This window comes from Hibiscus syriacus, unplaced genomic scaffold (genome assembly GCF_006381635.1).
Source record: "Hibiscus syriacus cultivar Baekdansim isolate YM2019G1 unplaced genomic scaffold, ASM638163v2 tig00111238_pilon, whole genome shotgun sequence".
NCBI classification, from domain to species: Eukaryota; Viridiplantae; Streptophyta; class Magnoliopsida; order Malvales; family Malvaceae; genus Hibiscus; species Hibiscus syriacus.
In genome coordinates, this window is record NW_024063030.1 from 1,832,521 (window position 1) to 1,844,701 (window position 12,181).

Here is a 12,181-nt window from a genome sequence, read left to right on the forward strand (position 1 = left end):
TAACTCAATGCTAGATTTAATCAAAGCCGATATGATTAAAGACATCTTAAGAAAACAATTCAATAAATATTCATGTTTATAATTTTTCTTAATCTAATTAATTTTTATACAAATAATATTGTATGGAGAAAATTATTATCCTATTGCTAGGACATTATTATACGGGTAGTTACGTCATCTATTCAGCCACTAACCCTTCTGCCCCAACAAGCAAACTGCCAAAACATAGAAGCCGTTTTGCTGCACTGAAATTTTAGTTGCCTACAAACCTAAAAGAAGCATTGAAATCTTACAAATATTGTTTATGGATAAATTGCAAATACAACAGTATGAAATGACGGGATTTTTTATATATGAAAAAACAATTTATAACATGATTATACACACGATTATGAATTTCACTGCAATCCAGATGAACAAGCATCGATGTGGACTCGCTTTTAACTTTTCTATCACGTCCACTTGTGCTTTCATACAGGTGCTCTACACCTAATCTGTAGTGCAAGATCGTTTACCAGATATGATCAATCTTTTCGGCTACGGTACCTAATCGCTTCTCTATCCAGTTGATTATATCCTGCCCTATCTCTTCGCGCTCTGGTTCAAAGAGAAGATCATGCAAGAAGCCTTCGTAGAGCTTTATGTCTTTGAATTCGGAGGATGCCTCGTTGTACAAGTCCTGAGAGGCGATTGGATCAGTGACTTTGTCTGCAGTCCCATGCAGAACAAAGAATGGGACAGTCACGGACTTAAAGTTCCGCATCAAGTAAGATGTGATGCGCAATATCTCATGCCCTGTTCGGGCCCTTATTGGACCGGTGTAGACCAAGGGATCGGAATACTTGGCCAACAGTGCAGCAGGGTCCCTCGAAACTGGGATGCCCTTCTTGTTCGCTCCTTTAAACTGCAACTTAGGAGCAACCAGAGAAAAAAGGGGGGCAATAGCCTGCATAAAGACACAGTATTAAGATGCCATCTTGAAGGGATACAGGGAGGTTACGCTACAGATTAAATCACAGTCAATCTTATTCTTTACAATATGCAGTTGATATCACGCAATAGCAGAATGGTTATACAAAACCAAAGTGACTCGCATTCTCAAGCAAAATAGTTAGATGGCATTATAGAGGACAAAATCATGAAAACTATATTCAAGCTAAAACCTGACCAGTTAACTCTAAAAGGAATTTACACCTCCCAAGTACTTTATTTGCACACATCTTTTGGCTAACTCATAACTAAATATAGACATTTGATAAAACTAAGAAACCGATCACAAGAAGAGAGCCTGGTTTCTGCATTAAAAAAAAAAGTGATATTAAAAATATTCATAGGTCAATATTAAACCGCTGATTGGTAATGGTTGGTTGAAGCGCTTTTAATGCTTCTGTTCAATAAAGTTCAGAAAACTACAGCACGATTGAGCACACTACAAATAAAGAACAATAAGAACCTACTCACCCCAACAATCGGATGTGCTGGCTTAACACGCAAAGCTGGAGATGTCAGCACAATTCCCTCCAGCATTTCTTCAATACGAGGGTATGAAGCTGCCTGGTAAATTGCACCTTCTTAAATTAAAATGTTCAACTGATAATTCATTGAAAGAAAATGGCAGATGTTACCTTTAAAACCACAGCTCCACCAGTAGAGTGACCAAAAAGGAAGCAAGGTACACCTGGGTTCTCTGATTTGATCTTTTCCAAAAAGGCCCCCTGACAATGTAGAGAAAAAACTCAGCACCTTCTTGCAGGCAAATTTTAAATAAAGCCAAAGATTTCCAAATTAAGGTTTTAGTTGTTTATCACCAGTCGGTAGTCATGACAGTAACCTTCAAATTGTTTATGATTAAAATGTTTTATCATCACAAGAGCAATAGGATTATCCAATTAAAAGTTAACTGACAAAGTAATTAATATGAGTTAATTCCAATTGCAAATTAAAAGAAATATAGATGACTACTTACAGTGTCTGCAACAACATGATCAAGTGAAGGAACATATCCGTGCAATCCATCACTGCCACCATGACCTATAAGCAAGGATGCTTTTCTCATTACCACAACTTAAAACTAATATTCTTTAATAGATTTTTAAAAAGGAAAAACAAATGCTGAACATGTGTCGGATTATGTACCTATCCAGTCCATTGCATACACACCAAAATTGCAGGAGGTTAGTTGCTTTGCAAACTGAGCATATCTTCCACTGGAAATAAACAGCCACAAAAAAGAGTACGAAAAATGTGGAAATTCTTTTCCAATGGGATAAAAACTGAGATCTTCATGGACTTAATTTAGAAACAATGTTACCTGTGCTCATTCAGCCCGTGTATAATGATCAAAATTCCCCTAAAAACCACAAACAAGTATCTGTTAGGAGACAAGATAGAAAAGCAAAAGGCAATGAAATGAAGGCAACTTTAAGAAAAGAACAAAACTAAAGGCTACATATTTGCATGATGCTACAGGCAAACTAACAGTAAAGCGGTATTTGTATATCAGCCCCCAACTAATACTAAAATTCAAAACCGCGATCCTCTCAGTTTAGCATTCTCAAAATAGGAAGTTAATCTGTGAAAAGACTAGTTGTCTCGAGTCATAAGCAATTAAAAAATTATTAACTTCAGTTCATAATTAAAAAAACAAAATAAAACGAGAAAAAAAAACAATCGTTTAATGTTCATTTAACGTCAATAAAAAAAAGAAGATTACTGCTTACTTTAATTCACCGGTAGCCGGGAACCAAGACCGACAAAACAATGCACTTCTTCGAACGCCAAAGAACAGAGACGTGCTCCAGCGGCATTGAACCTCTCCGTCTCCGGTTTCGAACCCCATGTTCAAATCCTCTGCCAAATATCTCCTTCTTAACGTGTCCTCCTCTTCTCGCCTCCATAAAGACTTCCGCCTCGATGTTTGAGCCAGAGATTGCGGCCCGGCAGCAGCATCGTCAACCGCCGCAATTGCCGTCTGAAATTTTTGGCGCCGAGGAAAGAGGAGAAGGAGAAGGTACAATATTACAGATTGGATGAAAATAAGAAGAATTCTTAGGGTTTTTAGGATCGGAATTATCCGATTGCTTGCTCCCGACGTCAATGGCTCCATCTCCCCAGCCGCTGACATGACAGAGATGGCAAAAAAAATCAAATGAACAAAAAAATAAAAGAAACTACCGGTATGAAAATATGGAGTGAAAACAATAAAAATAGAAAGAGAAAATACAGGTCTCAGGCAATTTAGTTGGGATATTTATAGAGCACGGGTAGGTTTCGGACAAGGAGGAGAGAAAAATGAATCAAGTTAACGGTATTTGATTGTGTTATGGATAATGATTCCTAAATTGTAAGTAGAATGAACGGCGATGATGGAGTGCATGATTTTGACTTAGGGGCGTAGGAGAGTTTTGACGGGTTGCGGTTGAAATTAGTAGAAGGTACAGTGGAGCTTACTCTAACGCAACAGATTTTGAAAGATATTCTCCGCGTAGCCAGCCTCCCAGCTCGGCTTCCAAGCGTTCTACCCACTCGTGTTTTGACTTTATCGTTTCCCCCCCCCCCCAATACTTAGAGGAGTGACCGGTTATCAACACCGCTCCATTTTTATCCAAAACCAAAACTTTACTCTTCAATTTGATTGTCACCTATATATTCATTAATTTTTCAAATGTTTTTAATCAATTATTATTGTAGAAATAATAATTAATTAAAACTGTCATGAAATTTGACAGACGTTTATACTATGAATATGCATACGAGATTTAATAAATATGAATCAAAGTTTTAAATTAATCATTTATCATTAAATCTTTATATTTAAAATTATCATAGCTCTCAACATGAGAAATATTATATTTTGATGTAATCAAATATCATTTTTAATTGAACAATTATAGATATTATGTTTATGTACAATAAGAATCATATGAACAATTAAAATATAATTTATTTTTCTTATCGTATTAGAGAAATCTTCATATCCTTAAATAATTTAAATTAAAAACTTGATGTATAGAATTCAAGGGTTACTAATGGACTTCTTTCATTTTCTTCTTTAGATTTATCTTCACTTATTTACGTTTTTTAATTCGCTGACGTATAAATTTTGAAAATTTAGAGTATTAGTACAAATCAAGTTATTATAGTGGTTAAATGAATGGTTACTCTCTTCGTCCCATAATTTGTGTCTCATATCGACCATGTACATAGTTTTAGGATATATATTTTATCAAATAAAATGATAAAATTGTCCCTAAAAAATAAGTGATAGATTTTATTTTGATGGGTGTGAAAGAGTAAGACGTATAAGGATAAAAAATGAAATAGAAGTGTTGTTGTTTGTTGACTTTTATATTAGAATATTTTGTATGATACAATTTTAAGAACTAAAAGAGACACATTTAATGAGACAGTGAGAGTAAATTTTATCTCAAGTGAAAAAATTCAAATATACTAAATGATGTTTGATTAATTTTTTTTATTAATTTTAAAAATAGTCAGAGAAATAGAAGTTTGACTTGCTTTGTTCTATTTATAAGTCCGGAATTTCAGAGTTGTAGAACTTTAGGGTCTGTTAACTAAAAATATAACCGCCCTTTAAATAGCCCCCCGCCATTTAATTTTGAACGAACAGCGAATGAAAAGCCAGCCGCCGCTTAAAGTCTCGAGGAGCTGAGCTCAGAATGAAGGAAGCATCGATGAAATCGTACCCCTCCCAATACCCCTATTTATAGCCTAGAATTCCACTTTATCATCTCCACTGAGATTATTACACGTGTCATATTTTCATGGCCTCACACATTTCTCTTGGTTAATATCATCTTCTTGTTGCTAAACTGTTCAATCAGGCAAGCGGACTTTACCATGGACATTAAATTGACATTTTTATTTTATGGGTAAACTACATATTTAGTATATAAACTATCAGTTTTAATCTATTTTAGTATCTAAACTTTTAATTTTTTCAAAAATATACATAAAGTTTAGTTTATGTTTCTTTTTAGTACCCGCAGTTAAGTTTTGAAAAAAAAATGAAAGTTTCGTACCTAAATCATACTTAACTTTTAAAAAAAATAAAAATTTAGATACTAAAATGGATCAAAACTAATAACTTATTAGGAGTATGCAAAAAATACCATACTCGGTTGACCCCACCCGTTGACCTACCGACCCGAACCTGAAAAAGCCGAGTAATTTTCTAAAAAAAATTACCCTACCTGACATTTTTCGGGTCGGGCCCGGATCACAAAATTGAATTTTTTTCGGGTACTCGGTTAGGGATTTTTTTAGGGTAAACTACCTATTTGGTCACTTATATATTATCTAATTTATGTTTTGGTCACTCGATTATTATTTAGGATAAACTACCTATTTGGTCACTTATATATTATCTAATTTATGTTTTGCTCACTATATTATTATTTAGGGTAAACTACCCATTTAGTCACTTATATATTATCTAATTTATATTTTGGTCACTCGATTATTATTTAGGGTAAACTACCTATTTGGTCACTTGTATATTATCTAATTTATGTTTGGTCTCTTGATTATTATTTTTTTCAAAATTATACCTAACGCTACGTTTTGATTTTGTTTTGGTCACCCATATTTAAAAATGAACAATGATACTAACATGCCATTTTTTAATTATGTTTGGATGTTGGACTAACATTTTTTTAATTATGGTTGGATATTGAACTATGTAATTCGAAGTTTTGAAAATTTAAATTTGTGTGTGTGTTTTTTAATTAATAATTTGAAAAGAAAAATACTCGGGTATCCGGGTACCCGATTAGTGGGTATCCGAAACATCAGGGTCGGGAAACGGGCCGAGAAATCAATTACCCGAAGATCCGGGTACCCGGCACTTCGGGTACTCGAAAACCCGGGTACCTGGATTTGCAAACCCTTATAGCTTATATACTAAACGCGTTAAATTTTTAACAACGGGTATTAAAATGAAACAAAAAATAAACTTTAAGTGTTATTTTGAAAAAAGTAAAAGTTTAAGCACTAAAACGGACTAAAATCGATAATTTAGATACTAAATGCATAATTTACCCTTATTTTATATTTGTGTCTCCTCCTTTTCACGTTAACATCGGCGATTTCTCCTATACGTATCTTCTCCAATGTTATTAAATTAATTATTTTATTTAATGAAGGACAATTAATTTTAACCATAACTTCAAAGATGCAGTTACTAAATATCATGCAATGTTTGTGAAGATGTTTAATACAGTTTTTACTGAACATTGATGCTTATTTTAAACAATGTTATAACAATGAGGAGGTTCTCTCTTCTTAATAAAATAATAAGAGTATGGATAAGGACGTTATTATGGTCAATAAATATGGAGTATGGACCACGTATGAAATTTTGTGGACGATAAGATACCCATGAATAATGAATGTAAATGTTAGCATGCAATAAAAACAAAACTCAAATGGATGAATAAATGCATAAACTAAACGAGTTTACTAATTAAAAAATTATTATTATTTTTTTAGGTTTTGAGTTCGAACATTGTATATGTAGGAGTATAAACGTTTATTGTTAAAATAATTGATAATTTTTGAACATATACAACTTTTTATTCATCCAAATTTATTTTTTTAAAAATGATGAATAAGTGAATTATATGATAAATAAAAAAATTAGTATATAAGGAAATTAATAATCTAGATTTGAGAGAGTATTTATTTCATCCATTTCTTGAAAATATAAATACCCTAACTATGGGATAGGTGGTGTCACATCTAAAATCATCAAACTTATTAATAGGCTAATAGATTGTGCATATAATGGCTGATGCAAAGCTTATTCAGAGTACTCATATTGAAATCTAATTTCTTTTATATTAATTATTCATTTTACTATTGGTATTCACTCTAAGATTTTATTTATATATATATCCCATAAAAAATTATATCATTAATATATATGTATACATAATTAAAATATTTGCAGAACCGCCACATGTACATAAATAACTTTTAATTATCAATTTTGATCATGCCAAATGTCATGTTAAAAATCGAGTAATAAATACCCGAACAGCGATTTGAATAAAAGATGATTTTTGAAATGATGTAATATGCTCAAAGATCTGAATATATAAATTATATTTTAAAAGTTAAAATAAGATTAATCTGAATACATAAATTATATTTTAAAAGTTAAAATAAGATTAATCTCTATATATAAATTATATTTTAAAAGTTAAAATTACACAAAAATATAAATATTGTAAAATTAATATATTATTTTATATAAAATATATTTCAAAGAGAAATAATGTTTTGCCACAATAGTGATTTCATTAAACTTCAAACATTAAATAAAAATATTATAAAAATATATAATTTCTTTAATATAAGGTTTATATTTAATTAAACCGGTGTAAGTTAATTTTTTTATTTATTGGACTATCAAATGTTTTATTTATATCGTTGTATTTTTTTTCACGTACTAGACTGTCAATATTTATTTTCATAAGTGTAAATTAGTTTTTTTAATTAATTTTACGAGTGACTAAAATAAATTATAATAAGAGTTTTGATCAAAATATTTAAAAATATAATCTAACTGTGATTTCAAGAATTCAAAAGTTGATTTTCTTTTTTAATTCTTCGTTTGCATTTTTTAAGTGTTATGAAGGAATAAAGAAACACTTTTCCATCTTAGACGTTTAACATTACCCAGAAGATTGAGGTCTTAGACTCGTCGAGGAACGAATTCTCAGGTACGATTCCACGTAGTTTCGGAAGCTTATCGGAGTTAATGCAATTAAACCTATATAGAAACAAGCTGATTGGTGAAATCCCAGAGGAGTTATCTTCATGCAAGAAACTTGTGAGTCTAGACTGTTGAAAAGTCTTCTCAATCACCGAAAGGTGATAATAAAGAAAGAAAAAATCCACAGAAAGTGGAAATTGCTTTAGATGGCAGAAAATGTTGAATTTTAGATAATGGTAGAATCATAATTTAGCCATTTTAATTTAGAGTATTTATAAATTAGTCCTTAGGTTTCAACTATAAATACACTAGCTCATTTAGCTTCAAAATCATCCCAAAGCATTCTAGCTTTCTTCCAATACTAGAGAGAATTTAGAGAGTTTCTTGAGAGTTGTTTTCTCTTTTTTATCGAGAGAGAATTATCATTGTTTTCTCCTTGGTAGATCGAGAGAGGTTGTAATTCCTATTTTCTCATAGTGAAATTCTTCTACCGTTGCCCGTGGTTTTTACCCTATTTTATTTAGGGGTTTTCCACGTAAATTTTGTGTCTCTTTTTATCTTCATTTTTATTTTCTCAAATTATCAGTTGCGATTTTGCTCTATCCGATAGCCGTCTTCCGCAACAATTGGTATCCGAGCTAGATTAGAGTGTGTAATATCTGCTTATTGTCTTTGTGGTTGCCACCAAAAGGTGGATCCTCCAATAAGAAAGTAAGAAGTTATTACCCATTATGTGAAGGTTCCAGAGAACTATTCACGATAGTGAAATAGTGGGAGCTATCCGTAAACGAAGCAATGTCAACGAAATTTGATATTGAAAAGTTCAATGGGAGAAATTTCTCATTGTGAAAATTGAAGATGAAAGCCATCCTGAGGAAAGACGGTTGTCTAGCAGCTATCAGTGAAAGGCCAGTAGATTTCACAGACGACAACAAATGGATCGAAATGGACGGAAATGCTATGACAAACTTTCATCTAGCATTAGCAGATGAAGTATTGTCAAGTATCGAGGAGAAGAAGACAACTAAGGAGATATGGGATCATCTCACCAAACTGTACGAGGCCACATCGTTGCACAATAAAATTTTCCTTAAGAGAAAATTGTACACTCTCCGTATGCCAGAATCTACTTCAGTGACAGAGCACTTAAATACACTGAACACCTTATTTTCTCAGCTTACATCCTTAAGCTGTAAAATAGGAGAACAAGAACGTGCTGAACTTCTACTTCAAAGTCTACCAGATTCGTACGATCAACTCATCATCAACTTGACAAACAGTAATGTCACCAGTCTAGTCTTCGATGACGTTGCAGCTGTTGTTCTACAAGAAGAAAATCGGCGCAAGAACAAGGAAGACAGACAAGTAAATCTGCAACAAGCTGAAGCGTTGACAACGACGAGAGGGAGATTAACAGAACGTGGCCAAAGCAGCAGTCACAAACATGGTAGATCAAAGTCGAGGAGCAAGAAGAATTTAAAGTGCTACCACTGTGGAAAGAAGGGTCACTTGAAGAAGGATTGTTGGAGTCTAAATAAAAACTCCAATCCACAAGGCAATACCGTAAACACTTCAGATGATGGAGATGCTCTATGCTGTGAAGCGTCAACCACCGTGGAAGGAAGAAAACGATTTGCAGATATATGGCTCATTGATTCGGGAGCAACATATCACATGACCTCAAGAAGAGAATGGTTCCATCATTATGAACCTGTCTCAGGAGGATCTGTGTATAGTTGCAATGATCATGCCTTAGAAATCATTGGCGTGGGAACCATCAAATTGAAGATGTATGATGGAACAATTAAAGTTGTTCGAGATGTGCGACACGTGAAAGGTCTGAAGAAAAATTTATTATCCTACGGATTGTTGGATAATAATGCAAGCAAGATTGAAACACGGAAAGGAATCATGAAGGTGTTTCGTGGAGCGCTTGTGGTGCTGAAAGGTGAAAAGATAGCTACAAGCTTGTACATGCTGAAGGGTGAGACATTGCTAGAAGGAGAAGCCTCTGTTGCCTCATGTAGTTCAGATTCTGCAATGCTATGGCATAAGAAACTTGGACACATGTCATAACAAGGAATGAAAGTCCTTGTGGAGCAAAAGCTACTTCCAGGTTTAACAAAGGTATCACTTCCTTTGTGTGAGCATTGCATAACAAGTAAGCAGCACCGGTTGAAATTCAACACATCAAATTCTAGAGGCAAAAGTGTTCTAGAATTGGTTCACTCTGACGTATGGCAAGCACCAGTAACGTCCCTAGGTGGAGCAAAATACTTTGTCTCATTTATTGATGACTACTCCAGAAGATGTTGGGTGCACCCTATTAAGAAGAAGTCAGACGTGTTTTAAACTTTCAAAAACTTCAAAGCGCGGGTGGAACTTGATTCTGGAAATAAGATCAAGTGTTTCAGAACATATAATGGAGGAGAATACACAAGTGAAGAATTTGACGACTTTTGCAGGAAAGAAGGCATCAAAAGACAGTTCACAGTGGCGAACACTCCTCAACAAAATGGAGTGGCAGAGCGGATGAACAGAATCTTGTTAGAAAGAACAAGAGCAATGTTGAGGGATGCAGGCCTAGAAAAATCATTCTGGGCAGAAGCAGTCAATACCGCCTATTATTTGGTGAATCGAGCTCCATCAACTGCAATAGAGCTGAAGACACCAATGGAGATGTGGATTGGTAAACCAGTTGATTATTCAAACCTCCATGTATTTGGAAGTATTGTGTACGTGATGTACAACGCCCAAGAAATTTCAAAGGTGGATCCAAAATCCAGTAAATGCAAATTCTTGGGGTATGCTGATGGAGTAAAGGGGTATCGCTTGTGGGATCCCACTGCCCGCAAAGTGATCATTAGCAGGGATGTTATCTTTGTAGAAGATAAGCTACAAAGAAAAGAAGAAAATGATAACGCTGAAAAGTCAGAGACTACTCAGATACATGTGGAAAAAGAGTTTGAAGAATGAGATTCTTCTGAAGCAGAACCAGCACATGATGAACAAGAACTAGAGAGTTCTGAAACTCCAACAACTCGTCAATCATATCGTGTGAGAAGACGTCCCAATTGGCACTCGGATTATGTTATAGAAGGTAATATTGCATACTGCCTTTTAACAGAGGACGGTGAGCCATCAACATACCAGGAGGCAATAAACAGCTCAGATGCTTCACTGTGGATGATGGCGATGCAAGAAGAAATCGAAGCCCTTCATAAAAATAATACATGGGACCTTGTGTCACTACCACAAGGAAGGAAGCCAATTGGTAACAAATGGGTCTTCAAAATCAAGAGAAATGGTGACGATCAAGTTGAGAGGTATCGTGCAAGACTGGTGGTCAAAGGATATGCTCAAAAGGAATGTATTGATTTCAATGAAATATTTTCTCCTGTGGTTCGACTAACAATAGTTTGAGTAGTTTTGGCAATGTATACTACATTGGACTTACATCTAGAGCAGCTAGATGTTAAAACAGCTTTTCTTCATGGAAATCTTGAAGAAGAGATTTATATGCTCCAACCTGAAGGTTTTGAAGAAGACGAAAAGAAGAACTTGGTTTGCAGGTTGAACAAATCTCTGTACGGTCTAAAACAGGCGCCGAGGTGTTGGTATAAGAGATTTGATTCCTTCATCATGTGCCTTGGATACAACATACTTAATGCAGGCCCTTGTGCTTATTTCAAGAGGTCTGGTGATAACGATTTTGTTATATTGCTGTTGTATGTAGATGACATGTTGGTTGCAGGACCCAACAAAGATCATATTGAAGAATTGAAGGCACAACTGGCAAGGGAATTTGAAATGAAGGACTTGGGATCAGCAAACAAGATTCTATGGATGCAAATTCACCGAGACAGAAGTAATAGGAAGATTTGGCTTTCACAAAAGAATTACTTGAAGAAAATCTTGTCACGATTCAGCATGCAAGATTATAAGCCAATTTCTACCCCTCTTCCTATTAACTTCAAATTATCCTCCAGTATGAGTCCTAGCAGTGAAGAAGAGAGGATGGAGATGTCTCGAGTACCGTATGCATCAGCAGTGGGAAGTTTAATGTTCGCTATGATATGCACAATACCAGACATTGCACAAGCAGTGGGAGTGGTTAGTCGATACATGGCGAATCCAGGCAAAGAGCATTGGAATACAATAAAGAGGATCCTAAGATACATCAAAGGGACCTCAAATGTTGCATTATGTTACGGAGGATCAAACTTACTAATTAATGGGTATGTAGATTCTGACTATGCAGGGGATTTGGATAAAAGCAAATCTACTACATGATATGTGTTCAAAGTTGCTGGTGGAGCTGTAAGCTGGGTTTCAAAATTGCAGTCAGTTGTGGCTACGTCCACAACAGAGGCAGAATATGTAGCAGCTACACAAGCCAGTAAAGAAGCAATTTGGTTGAAGATGCTATTGGAGGAGCTTGGG

The 12,181-nt window shown here is 34.5% G+C and overlaps 1 protein-coding gene across 1 annotated transcript; it reads right to left on the bottom strand.

The window, feature by feature from the left end:
• Positions 1-466: 466 nt before the first annotated feature.
• LOC120156842 (monoglyceride lipase-like) lies at positions 467-3,197 on the bottom strand. Its single transcript, XM_039168095.1, has 7 exons — positions 2,721-3,197; positions 2,312-2,350; positions 2,137-2,207; positions 1,967-2,031; positions 1,626-1,715; positions 1,462-1,554; positions 467-946 (listed from the first exon to the last, which is right to left on the bottom strand). The coding sequence occupies exons 1-7, from the start codon at positions 3,122-3,124 to the stop codon at positions 512-514; spliced, it is 1,197 nt and encodes a 398-aa protein (XP_039024026.1). The 5' UTR covers positions 3,125-3,197; the 3' UTR covers positions 467-511.
• Positions 3,198-12,181: the final 8,984 nt, after the last annotated feature.

Bases quoted from the DNA above. Each gene is read 5' to 3' on its own strand.
- LOC120156842 (XM_039168095.1), bottom strand. From the start codon at position 3,124: ATGTCAGCGGCTGGGGAGATGGAGCCATTGACGTCGGGAGCAAGCAAT. The intron at 2,351-2,720 runs GTAAGCAGTAAT...TGTGGTTTTTAG, and splicing joins CCGGCTACCGGTGAATTAAA to GGGAATTTTGATCATTATAC. The intron at 1,555-1,625 runs GTAACATCTGCC...GCAATTTACCAG, and splicing joins GTGGAGCTGTGGTTTTAAAG to GCAGCTTCATACCCTCGTAT.